Source organism: Zootoca vivipara, chromosome 6, assembly GCF_963506605.1.
Source record: "Zootoca vivipara chromosome 6, rZooViv1.1, whole genome shotgun sequence".
NCBI lineage: Eukaryota > Metazoa > Chordata > Lepidosauria > Squamata > Lacertidae > Zootoca > Zootoca vivipara.
This window is the reverse complement of record NC_083281.1, coordinates 87,181,869-87,195,256: the sequence shown is the minus strand read 5'-3', so window position 1 is coordinate 87,195,256 and position 13,388 is coordinate 87,181,869. Positions and strand designations below refer to the sequence as shown.

Sequence of the window (13,388 nt, the reverse complement as noted above, 5' to 3'; positions counted from 1 at the left end):
CATTATGTATGCCCCCCCCCGATTCCTATTTCTGTGTCCATGCTTCCCTAAAAACACTTCTTTCTGTGTATACACAATATTTGTTAAAGAGCTGCGTTACAAAATTCAGGAGAGCATGACGTTTGAAAGGCAGCTGCGTTTTTCAGCCCGCTTATTGCTTCAGGAAGTGTGTGTTATGCATGGATTCTGCACCGCCCCCTTCCCATCTGTGTCTTATTAATTCTTTGTGTCTGCAACTTTTTCTTCCTACCTTTAGGAAGTTTCACGGCTCCCTGGAGCAGCCTGCTGCAGTCCAAAGAACAGTATTGCTTAGCCTGGGAGAGCAAGTACCTGATGGAGCTGGGCAACACCCTTGACTCTTTGCTGAATGGATTGGTCAACGTCGTGGCTCAGGAAGCATTGAAATTCACTGTCTTATCAGGCAAGTGGTTGGTGGTCATCCACTCTGGGCGGTTATTTCCCCGCGATTAGTCTATGTTCCTCCATCCACCGGTTGCTTCAATTTGAAGCCCTCTCGCTCAATTATCCCATGACTCTCGGATAGCCAGATATACTTACCGTTTCTTTTTTAAAAAGAAAATCAAGTTCCTAGTCATTATTATTATTAAAATTTGTACGCTGTCCCATACCTGTACAGAGTGGCTGGGAAACGCAGCCAGGTGGGTGGGGTATAAATATTATTATTATTACTATTTCTATTATTATTATTATTATTATTATTATTATTATTATTATTATTATTATTATACGGTATCATCTCAGGGCAGTTCACAACATACAATTACAGTATAACCCCCCCCCAATACTTAATAAAATTAAAAACAAAGACAACTCAATAATCCCCAACACATTTAAAAGAAGAAAGTCGCAGGACTCTATCTGCTTTATTTTCTTCATTCCAAAAGGTTTATATGCTGCTTGGTTGTAATAAAACCTCAATGCGGTTTAGAACTAGAATCAGTGCAGATGCTGCCCTCACCAGAGACAGCTTGTTGTTGTTGTTTAGTTGTTTAGTCGTGTCCGACTCTTCGTGACCCCATGGACCATAGCACGCCAGGCACTCCTGTCTTGCACTGCCTCCCGCAGTTTGGTCAAACTCATGTTCGTAGCTTCGAGAACACTGTCCAACCATCTCGTCCTCTGTCGTCCCCTTCTCCTAGTGCCCTCCATCTTTCCCAACATCAGGGTCTTTTCCAAGGATTCTTCTCTTCTCATGAGGTGGCCAAAGTATTGGAGCCTCAGCTTCACGATCTGTCCTTCCAGGGAGCACTCAGGGCTGATTTCCTTAAGAATGGATAGGTTTGATCTTCTAGCAGTCCATGGGACTCTCAAGAGTCTCCTCCAGCACCATAATTCAAAAGCATCAATTCTTCGACGATCAGCCTTCTTGCATTGTATTGCATTGGTATGGAAGGTTGCTGAACAACTCCAGGCACGCCTGGAAGAAGAGGACCATTTGGATCCCTTCCAGTCAGGATTCAGGCCTCATCATGGGACTGAAACTGCCTTGGTCGCACTGGTTGATGATCTCCGGCGGGCTGGGGACAAAGGTGAGAGTTGTTTCCTAGTTCTGCTGGATCTCTCAGTGGCTTTTGACACCATCGACCATGACATCCTACTGGACCGTCTAGAAGGGTTGGGAGCTGGGGGCACTGTCATGCAGTCGTTCTGCTCCTTCCTCCTGGACCGTGTTCAGAAAGTGGTGGTGGGGGATGAGTGTTTGGACCCCTGGGCTCTCTCACTTGTGGAGTGCCTCAGGGCTCTGTCCTCTCCCCATTGCTTTTTAACATCTACATGCAGCCGCTGGGAGAGATCATCAGGGGGTTTGGGCTGGTGTTCATCAGTATGCGGATGATACCCAGCTCTACCTCTCTTTCAAATCAGAACCAGTGAAGGTGGTGAAGGTCCTGTGTGAGTGCCTGGAGGCAGTTGGAGGATGGATGGCGGCTAACAGATTGAGGTTGAATCCTGACAAGACAGAAGTACTGTTTGTGGGGGACAGGAGGCGGGCAGGTGTGGAGGACTCCCTGGTCCTGAATGGGGTAACCGTGCCCCTGAAGGACCAGGTATGCAGCCTGGGAGTCATTTTGGACTCATAGTTGTCCATGGAGGCACAGGTCAATTCTGTGTCCAGGGCAGCTGTCTATCAGCTCCATCTGGTACACAGGCTGAGACCCTACCTGCCTGCAGACTGTCTCGCCAGAGTGGTGCATGCTCTAGTTATCTCCCGCTTGGACTACTGCAATGCACTCTACGTGGGGCTACCTTTGAAGGTGACCCAGAAACTAGAACTAATCCAGAATGCGGCAGCTAGACTGGTGACTGGGAGCGGCCGCCGAGACCACATAACACTGGCTCCCAGTACGTTTCCGAGCACAGTTCAGAGTGTTGGCGCTGACCTTTAAAGCCCTAAATGGCCTCGGTCCTCTATACCTGAAGGAGCGTCTCCACCCCCATCCTTCTGCCCAGACACTCAGGTCCAGTGCCGAGGGCCTTCTGGTGGTTCCCTCGTTGCGAGAAGCCAAGTTGCAGGGAACCAGGCAGAGGGCCTTCTCAATGGTGGCGCCGGCCCTGTGGGATGCCCTCCCATCAGATGTGAAAGAGAAAAACAGCAACCAGATTTTTAGAAGACATCTGACGGCAGCCCTGTTTAGGGAGGCTTTTGATGTTTAATAGATTGTTTTATTTCATTTTTCTGTTGGAAGCCGCCCACAGTGGCTGGGGAAACCCAGCCAGATGGGCGGGGTATAAATATATTATTATTATTATTATTATTATTATTATTATTATTATTATTATGTAGCTTTCTGATTTCCAGCTGTCCTGTTTCCTCTCCCCTGCCCCACCCCCACCCCCCAGGCATCGTCACCGCTCTCGCATTACCTGCCTCCCTGCTCACGGTGGCCAGCGTGATTGATAACCCCTGGGGAGTGTGTCTCCACCGCTCGTCTGAGGTCGGCAAACACCTGGCTCGAATCCTGCTCAGCCGGCACCAGGTAAGAAGGTGGTTTGACGGTCACAACCCGAGTCCAAGTGTGTCTGAGCTGGGAAAAATCTCTGTGGGATCTCTGTAGTAAGAGGGGGTCCTGGCTCAGTTGGCGGAGCAGTGAGGTGTAGCGGTTAGAGCGTTGGAACTGCTAGTACTTGGGAGACCAGGGTTCAGACCCCCCACTCACCCATGAAGCTCACTGGGTGACTCTTCCAGCCTGAGCTACCTCACAGGGTTGTTGTGGAGATTGATTGAAACCCACCTTGAGCTCCTTGGAATAAGAGGTGCAATAGGAACACAATGAATAAGTAAATCTGCTTATCCTCAGGAAGAAAGAATTGTGGGGAAAACATTTATTATCACGGTGGTAGTGTTAGTCCTACGCGGAACAGACCCACTGAAATGAATGGGCATGACTAACTGAGGCTCATCAATTTCAGTTTATTTACTGCAATTGTAGCTCATCCTTTTTTTCTCCAGCGAGCTCAAGTTGGCATGCCCGGTTCTCCACCAATCCATAAATCATCACAACAACCTTGTGAGGTAGGTTATTCTGAGAGGGGCAGTGGCCATGCTAAAGTCATGGCTGAGTGAGGATTTACGACTCTTAACATCTGTACAGTAGGCTACATTTCAGCCACTACGGAATTGTAGAATTGTCAGGTTGGAACGCACCCAAAGGTCATCTAGTCTAACCCACCGCAAATCATTGCTGTTAATGAATTTCTTCCCAGAGGAGCTCAGGGTGGCAAATACATCAAAACACGGTTTAAACACAGTCTCTCTGTCACGTCGATCAATCCCTGCAAATGCCAAATGCCCCTGCATGTAGGCAAGCATCACCAAATTTCCAGGACATGATCCAGCCAGGCAAAATCTTTCTTTCTTTTTCACTATCAAGTGGTAATCTTTACTGCTTTTTCGAGGCAGGGAGCTTGAGATTTTAAGCTTGTTTGGGTTCTGTCATTCTGTTCTTTCCCCTTCCAGGGCAAGCGGCCGGTTACCTTGATGGGTTTCAGTCTTGGCGCCCGGGTCATCTACTTCTGCCTCCAGGAAATGGCCAAGGAGGAAGGTGCGTGCTGGAGATAAGCTGAGACACTGTTCATTCTTCATCAGCAGCGTAGTGGTCCATGGTCGTGGGGTGTGTGTCTCAAAGACCCCTTGCTATTTTTGTAGCAGGGTCTCCGCTTCCAGCATCCCAGGGCCGACCAATCAGCATGAAAGGGGGAGCCACTGAAAAGGAGTCTTCTCACCCTTTGTACCAACAGGGGCCAATCCGAATGAAAGGAGGCGGCTCCAAAACCGACCACTTAGGCCAAACCTGGGTCTCCAGCCGTTTTTGCACTACAGTTCCCATCTTCCTTGACCACTGGTCCTGATAGCTAGGGATGATGGGAGTTGTAGTCCCAACAACAGCCGGAGACCCAATTTTGAGAACCTTAGGCACACTGAAAGCACAAGGAGCTTCCTGCATTGCAGTGGGTTGGGCCAGATGACCTTTGGGGATCCCTTCCAACTCTGTCTTGAGAGAATGGGGCGCATGTTCTGCTAGGTACAAGGAGAACTCCAGGGGAAACACAACTTGGCTCACTCCAAAGGAATTGACACACGCAGAAAATAGATCCAGCTGAAAGGCGACGTGCGGAGATCAATTTGCTGCCAAGGAGTGTGGTGGAGTCTCCTTCTTTGGAGGTCTTTAAGCGGAGGCTTGACAGCCATCTGTCAGGAATGCTTTGCTGGTGTTTCCTGCTTGGCAGGGGGTTGGACTGGATGGCCCTTGTGGTCTCTTCCAATTCTATGATCTCGGGTTGCAATGCACCCTAATTATTATTATTACATAATTATAAGATTATCACATAATCTTAGAAGAGGTAATCTTTGTGATTACCACAAAGGGACCCTGCACATCTGAATTGGCTAGGGTCAATTCAGGGACGTGGCAAAAGGTGTATGTAACTTACAGGTGCACTCCTGAAAGAACCTGGTTTTGCTGCAGGCCTGTGCAGGTGGCAAACCCTGTCAAAGGGGAAGGACACCTGTTTGCTTATAGAAGGTCCTGGCTCAATCCCCAGCATCATCTCCAGTTGGGCTGGGAATGCGCCATTGCTGCCAGTCAGTGCTGGCAGTATGGAGCTATCTGGACCCAAGAGTACAGTACCACTGCAGGGGGCCACACCCTAAAGGCCTATCCATCATAAAGAAAGCATCTGCAGGAGGCCCCGTCCTGCCCAGTGCACTTTATTGGCCAGGTACATAGGTAACAGTCCAGGCAACGTTTTACAAAAAGCTGGTGCCTTCCTCCTCGAAGTGTCATGGCGTCAGGCTTCCTGGGATCGCCTCCAAGCCTCCCACAGAGGCTCTTTCGTCACAACAGCATCCGTTGCTAAAAGTCCACCCGAGCAGTCTCTGCATCCTCGCACACCATCCTGTTTTCCTCCTCCTTTTCCTTAAAAGTCGCCGTTCTCGGCTGCCGTTGCCCACCCCCATGCCCGACACTTCTTCTATTTAACTTGGAAAGCCATCTGCCAACTGTTAACACGAGCCGCACCCTCCCATATTAATAGCTCCACTTGGCGGCAACGAGGAATCGAATGGTCACGATCTCTCGTCGATGCGTGTGTGTGTGTCCCAGTCTTCCTTCCCGCAGACGGTTATGTTGGGACGATTTGTACCAATTAATATAACGAGGCGCATCCCCACTGAAAAGGGAGGGACACTAACCAATATTTCCGGGTGCTGCGTTGAAATCGCTGCGTGGCAATCCACAGCCCTCAACTCCCGCTCCTTGTCTTTGCTTCTTCCTGCTGCCCCCAGCCTCAACTCTCAGCCTCAAGGACATATCAGGATCAGGCCAATGTCCCCATTAGTCCATCCTGTTCTCTCATTGGCTGACTAGATGCCAATGGGGAAATCTGCAAGCAGCTCCCGAGCACAAGAGCCCTCTCCCCTCCTTGCAGCACATTCACTTTAGAACTCCCTGAAGAGGAAACAAACTTGTTTTCTCCTGCCCTGGAGGGTAGGACCGGAACCAAGTCGGCTTCAAGTCACAAGGAAGGAAATTCCGACTAAACACCAGGAAGAACTTTCTGACAGTAAGAGCTGTTTGACAGTGGAACAGACTCCCACTGGGCTCTCCTTCCTTGGAGGTTTTTAAGCAGAGGTTGGACGGCCATTTGTCTTGGATGCTTTAGCTGAGATTCCTGCATTGGAGGGGGGGTTGGACTAGATGGCTCTTGGTGGTCCCTCCCAACTCTACAATTCTGTGATTCTATGCCTCTTGGCACCAGGAAGGTGTCTTTACTGCACTCTATTCAGCACCTGCTAAGGACATTCTCTCAGGACTCAGGGATGGCCACCAAGATAGATGGCTTTAGAAGAGGATTGGAAAAAAAAATTAATGGAAGAGAGCACTATTGATGGCAAATAGGCATGATGACTCTGCTCTGCGTTCGTTGGAATCTGCATTGCTTCCGAATCCCACAGGAGGGGGGAGGGCTCTTGTGCTCGGATCCTGTTGCGGGTTTCCCTTTGGGACACCTAGTCGGCTGCTGCAAGAACAGGACGGGCAATTAGTGTGATCCAGCAGGCTCTCCTTATGTTTTTAAGTTCTTAAAAAGCCTTGGGTGCAGACAGGCTAGACCAGGCATCCACAAACTTCGGCCCTCCAGATGTTTTGGACTACAATTCCCATCTTCCCCAACCACTGGTCCTGTTAGCTAGGGATCATGGGAGTTGTAGGCCAAAACATCTGGAGGGCTGTAGTTTGGGGATGCCTGGGCTAGACCCAAACCACCAAGGGCTTTAACGAGGAAAAAGAGCAATTGCATCCAGCCCAACAGCAAACCCAAGGGCCAGCCCATTTGCCAAGGCACCACTGCGACGAATTCCCTGGTTGTGAGCTAGCTGTGATTTTTTCCCAAGCCGTCTCCAAAGGCAGCCCCACAAGCACTGTGCTGCAGTAGTCTAGCCCAGTGGCACGTCTGCACAGCCCTCTTTCCCTTCTCCTTTTTTTCGATCACGCAGGCTTAAGACTGGGTGGCTGTGCAGGGGCCGAAAGATGAGATGGGGAGGAGGGAGGAGGAGGAGGAGGTTGCCAGGCAACTCTGGCGACTCTGTTGATTTCCAGTTGCTCCTTCAGCATCCAATGCACTAGGCAGTAGCTGTGTGTTTTGGGGGGGGGAGGTTCCATGCAGAATGCACCCCATTCAGCCTGGAGCTTCCCTCCAACCCCAACCCTTCCACCACCCACTGTCCAGTCTTAAACAGGGGGTGGTTTTAAGGTCAGGAGCCGCAAGCTGCAAACGCGATGATCACATTACCTGAATGTGATGCTCACTCAGAATCCGTCCTCCCCTCATCTGAACTTCTTCTGCAAAAGAACCTTGCTGCTATTCAAATTAGGATGAGTCAAATCAGGCTTATGAATTCCTTTTTGGGCAGCAGAAATTGCTCCCCCCCCCCCGCCAACTCCTTTTTTCTCTGGCATGCACTTAGAATAAGTCTTACAATCTGCCCAAATTGGATCATTCAGAATGACAAATTGGAAGTGTCTTATCTTTTTTGTTTCCTCTTTATTCTCCCCCCCCCTCTTCCGCCCTCCCACAAAAAAAGACCCTTCTAGGAAAAAATCCAAGAATCAGAACGTAGATTGTAAATTGAGTTGCTCCTGAGGGCTGCCTGCAGCTGCTTTGATAGTTATTTGCAATCATTTTTTTAAAAAAAATTGTCTTCCCCGTTGCTTGAGTACTGGTTGTACTCTGGGTGTTGGGGGAAAAAATAAGTAAATCTCAAAGGTTCTATCTAACTAAGTCCTACTGGGAGTAAGCACATTGAAGGACATGGACCCAACTTAGTAATGTCCATTGGTTTTGATGGGTCTCCTTTGAGTAGGACTAGCCCTGGGTACAAGCAGGTATTATAGAATTGTTGAGTTGGAAGGGGGGACCCCAACGGTCATCTAGTCCAATCTCCTGCTATGCATGGAGGGACGGACAATTAAAAGTTGCAATTCTTTATGTGCTTAGCAGGGGCTAAGGCCCATTGAATTCAGTGGCACCTGCTCCCGAGGAGACATTCAGGCGCTCGCACCTGGGAATGTAAGAAGCTGCCTTATCCTGAATCAGGCCTTTGGCTTATCTAGCTCAGTATTGTCTACACTGACTGGCAGCATCTCTCCCTGCTTTCAGGCAGGGGATCTTTCCCTGCCCTGCCTGGAGATGCCAGGGATTGATCCTGGAACCCCCTGCATGCAAAGCAGGTGCTGTGAGCTGTGGTCCTTCGAAAGAGAGGAAAAGAATCTAGGCTGTGGGTCCATCCAGCTCAGTATTGTCAACACAGGCCGGCAGCAACGGCTCCCTGGGGTTTCAGGTAGGGGAACGTTCCCAGCCTGGAACTGTAGTTTGTTGAGAATTGTTAGGGCACCGCTATTCCTCTCCCAGAACTCCCAATTCCCACAGTGGCTAACTGTTCATCCCTCTTCACAGGGAACTTTGGGAACTGTAGCTCTGGGATGGGAATGTAAAGGGAGGCAATCTCCTACCAACTCTCAGCACCCATAACTAACTACAGCTTCCAGGATTCTTTGGGAGAAGCCATGTTTGTTGAAAGCAAATATAAGGTGTGAATGTGCCCTTCATTGGAGACAACCCTCGGTGTCCATCTCGCTTGTGTGTTTCTTGCATTTCTATCCCACCTTCTTCCTCCTCCAAGGAGCTCCAATTGGCGCTCATGGTTCTCCCCCTCCTCATTTAATCCCCACAACAACCCTGTGAGGTAGGTTAGGATGGTAAGCAGTGACTGGCCTAATGTGACCCATTGAGAGCTTCAGGGCCTAGTGGGCATTCAAACCCTGGTCTCCCAGTTCCTAGTCCAACACTCTAACCAACAGGCCACACTGGCTTTTGCTAGAATCTGGATAAAACTAGGCATTCATTGAATCTGGATCCCTCTTTGAGACTGCCTCCCCGTATGCATGGTTACGTGGCAGTGAGTCCCTGTGAATTAAGTGCAGCTTTCTTCTGGGTAAACACACACACACATTGTTGTGTTTCGTGGCGCCAGATTCCCCAAGCGGCGTTTCGAAAGCAGCAACCAGCCATTCCCAAGACGCCGCCACATCTCTGGAGCATTGTCCTCCAAGGCCGTCTCACTGATGCTTTGTGGGGTGGGTGGGCTCCCTCTCTTCTCAGACTGCAGAGGCATCGTCGAAGATGTGGTCCTCCTGGGGGCACCAGTGGAAGGGGAAGCCAAATACTGGAAGCAAATTGCCAAGGTCGTTTCGGGTAGGATCATCAACGGCTACTGCAGGTCTGTAGGCCCTAAAAATGGGGCGGGCGGGCTGGTTTTCTGTAAGCATTTGGAAAAGTTAGCGTGTGGTTTGGATGGTCTCTTGAAAAAGATTGCTGGGTCTGATGTCTTTGCCTTGATATTCTTCCTGGGAGGCGAGGTGTGTTGTTTGTGTGTGGGAAGGAAGGAAGGAAGGAGAGTTAGGCACCGAAGAGGGCCAGACCTGTATTAAATGTATTTTTTTCAAAAAACAAACAAACTCAAATACAACATAAAAAAAACTCCAGAATCATTTCTATGGGGCATGGTAGATGAGGGAATTGATAAACAGGACGAAAAAGCATTCCTGTACTCAGTGGCAGCGGCAAGGATTTTAATCGCTAAATTGTGGAAATCACAGGAGACGCCTACAATTAGAGATTGGCAGGAAAAAGTAATCAGTTACATTGATTGGCCAGACTGACAAATGCAATAAGAGGGGGTACCTATAAGAAATTTAATCATAATTGGGGAAAATTTGGAGAATATCTGAAAAGACTTGGGTTTACAACAAATATTCTGTAGAGATTCCAAAATGAAATTGATTCAAAGCAGTACAAATAAGTATATCTGTAGCACGGGATAAAGATGAGTGGAAGTCAACTTATAAGAAGAAAATGTAAGATTTGTATAATGGCGGATTTGATTTATGTTTTGGTTGTAGTTTTTATTTGTATGTATTTTATGTATAGTATTGTTTTAATCTCAATAAAGGTTATTTTTTTAAAAAAAAAAAGACCTGTATTAAATGAAGCCAGAGTTGTCATGGTGGGAGTTAGGGGCAGTAAAGGCAAGTGGCAGTTTAGTTCAGGGGTGTGATACCTGGCAACCTCTTAGTTGTTGCTGGACCCAAACTTCTATCAGCTATTCAGATGACATGGCTAATGGCCAAGGAGAGATGGATGTTGTTATTCAGCAACATCTGCAGCTCCCCAGGTTTCCCATCCCTGAATTAGACCATCACTTGCCATCACTTGCAGAGCTGGCCCGCTATCCAGCCAGCATGGCGAACAGCCACGGAGGGGTGGGAGTTGTGGTCCAGCATCATCTGCATTCAGAGAAGGTAGAGTTGTGATAGCGGGAGCTAGGGGCAATGAAGGCAAGTGATGGCCTAGTTCAGGGATGGGGATCCTGTGCCCCTCTAGGTGCAGTTGGACTTCCATCAGCCCCAGCCGACATGGGCAATGCTCCAGGATGATGGGCCTGCAGCATCTGGAGAGTCACAGGGATCCCGATCCCTGGGTTTGGTGGCCCATCCGGTTATATGCTTCAGTCGGTTTAATGATATGGCTGCTCAGTAGTGGTGGTTCCTTTTTCTCCTCCCAGGGGAGACTGGCTGCTGAGATATGTCTACCGGACGTCCTCTGTTCAACTCAACGTCGCTGGACTTCAGCCAGTTAACCTGGACGACAGGAGAATGGTGAATGTGGATCTCTCGTCGATCGTAAGTAACGCTTTTCAGTCCTGCAGGCAGTAAACGTCAGTGATGGCTGCTGAATTCTCCCAAGCCAGAGGGCTGTATTTTGAGACCTTTCTGGTTCCTGGACCCCGCAAGTGTTAAAATATAAGCAAGGATTCAGTTCCTGGACTAGCCAGTAAAGTAACAAAGGAAGTGGCCCCGTGCCAGATGGCAAATGGGAGACCTGTGTTCCCTCAACTCATTGCTAGGTAGAAAGACAAAGGCCAGAAGTTGAGAGTTGAGTTGCGTGAGCTAGAAGTTGGCAGGCTGCAGGCTGGGCAGCTGGGAGACAGAGCCATGCCTGATTTCTGTTGGAATCTGAGGCTGCAACTATGGGGGAAGCAAGGCCCTCCTGGGGTGTTAGTGGTGTGAACCCCTCCATTGTAGGCTCAGGTTCTGTATATGCGTCAATAAAGCATGTATCCTAAACTGGCTCCGCTGTGCCTGATTCCAAAGGAAACCGAACCCTGAGTAAGTGGTCGGAACCGCTGGAATCTCGCACCTCTCAGAGATTGGGGTGGTATGCAACAATATTTTGATGACTTGCTCTGCACCCTAAGGCCCCGCCGGGGCGAGTCCCAGCAATTTAAAATGCAACTTTTAAAAACAGTCCAAAACAATACACAATTGCAAGAATGGGATGGGTTCTGAAAACCTACCTCTGTGTCAGAGGCCAGGATAGAGGGGCATCTTCAGCATATGACAAAAACTGCCTAGTGAAGCTGCCAGCTGCATCTCTGCGGGCTTAGCCCTCCTCTCCCTCACTGGGGAGCAGCCGTTCCGTCACACTGACTCCGTGGGAAAGACAGAAAGCAGAAGGCTCACTGCATCGGCTCTGCTGTGACAGGCTGGCTCCCCCAATAGGCATCACCTCCCACTGAACTGTGCCAGCTGCTCATTAGAAGAACAACCAAATAAGAGTTGGTGGCCTGTTTGATTCCCCCACCCTTTCCTCCCTGTCCCATTTTCCTTTTGTGTTGTGTCCTATAGTTTGTAAGCCTATCGGCTTGCACTTACTGATTGTACATGAGCCACACTGGGAGCCAGTTCAGCCAAGGAGCTGGACGCAAATACTCCAAATAAAATAAAATAAGCTCAGGGGCTGCCACAGAAAATGCTCTCTCCTGGGCTGCCACAGCTACCAGGTTCTGAGGAACTGCCAAGAGGGGGGGGGGCCTCTCTGCTAATCTCAGTGTTTGAGAGGGTCGGGGACTCTTAGTACCGAGAGCTGGGTATGAACAAGGGAGAAAATTGATTTGGCAAACCTGCTTCATTCACGCCTCCCGAAACGATCAGCAGATTGAAACGCAGCGATGCTTTACTGTATTTTTCGCTCCATAAGACGCACTTTTTCCCTCCTAAAAAGTAAGAGGAAATGTCTGTGTGTCTTATGGAGCGAATGCATGGTCCCTGGAGCCGAATTGCCCAGGGGCGAAAGGCAGATCCTGCTTTTTTTTTTAAGAAAGAGCTAAAGGCTAACAAGAGGGGAAGAGAGTGTTGAAAGGACCCACTCAGCAGCTGATTGCAAGAGATGCTGATTGCAAGCTACCTCCCTTCCCTTCCCTCAATTGTTGTCTGCAGAGAGAGGCTGCTTGTTTCCCCAGCGACATGTGACTGGCTGATTAGATTATCTGTCTGGAAACTGTAGAAATGGGTCCTTTTCCTTTCCTAGAGAAGCTGCAGAACTGTGAGTTCAACCCCATAAAAACAGGATTTTTTCCCTTTGCAAGGTAAGCTCAACAACTTTGAGCTGATCCTCAAAAATGGAGCTTTCCCCCTTTGCAAAAAAGATGCACAACTGTGAGCTGACCCCCCCCCCCCAAACGGGGCTTTTCCCATTTGCAAAAAAAGCTGCACAACTTTGAGCTGATCCTCAAGAAAATGGAGCTTTCCCCCTTTGCAAAAGAAGCTTCCTCAAATATTTAATGTGGGGGTGGGGCAAAGGCACCTAGGCCTCCAGGAGTTGGCTGCTATGCCTAGGACAATTCAAGAAAGCAATTTCCCCCCCCCCCTTGTTTTCCTACTCTAGAAACTAGGTGCGTCCTATGGAGCGAAAAATACGGTATTCTCCTCCATACATTTTGAGCATATTTAAATCACATGGCTTCCCTCCCCCATCCCCAAGAATCTTAGGAACCGTACTCTGTTCAAGGTGCTGGGAATTGTGGCACCATGAGGGGTGGACTGTGGTCCCCGCGATACTTTCGGGAAAAGTGATGTGCTTTCAGTGGATGTGACCCGTGACTGAACGTTTTGGTCCGCTTCCCTGTGCAGAGATGTGGCAAGAGGGAGAGTCTGCCTGCCGTGACTCTGCATGATTAGCTGTTCTGGGCCTGCCTCCTTCCAGGCCTACATAATGCAAAAAGATAGAAAGAGAGGTCTTAAGCTGCTGCGGCCCCAGTACCACAAGAGTAATGCTGCCCTCTTCTCACACTTAGAGTCTTCTCCTCTTTTATCCCTCTGCCTGATTTTTAATTTCTGTCTCCTTAGCAACCAAACGGGGTTAAAGAGGAGAACAGGGCCGCCCTTCCCACCTTCCGCTTCTCAAGATCCCCACCAACATCTGGAGTCTCCTTCCATTAAGCCCTCAACAGCCCCTTTTAATTAAAAGTTCTA

General features: G+C 49.1%; 1 protein-coding gene across 5 annotated transcripts in view; it reads left to right on the top strand.

Moving 5' to 3' along the window:
* The window catches only part of TMCO4 (transmembrane and coiled-coil domains 4), a 75,721-nt gene that overhangs the window by 18,417 nt on the left and 43,916 nt on the right, over nt 1-13,388 (top strand). For 4 of the 5 annotated variants that reach the window (XR_004692894.2, XM_035121125.2, XM_035121124.2 and 1 more), the window contains exons 9-13: nt 257-421; nt 2,860-2,996; nt 3,977-4,061; nt 9,178-9,295; nt 10,640-10,757. Coding sequence is in view for 3 of the 5 variants with exons in the window: in XM_035121125.2 (XP_034977016.1) it covers nt 257-421; nt 2,860-2,996; nt 3,977-4,061; nt 9,178-9,295; nt 10,640-10,757 (623 nt within the window). In the remaining 2 variants the exon portion in view is untranslated. Of the gene's footprint in view, nt 1-256; nt 422-2,859; nt 2,997-3,976; nt 4,062-9,177; nt 9,296-10,639; nt 10,758-12,353; nt 12,460-13,388 lie in introns of all 5 variants that reach the window. The other variant, XR_009557816.1, reaches the window with a different exon arrangement.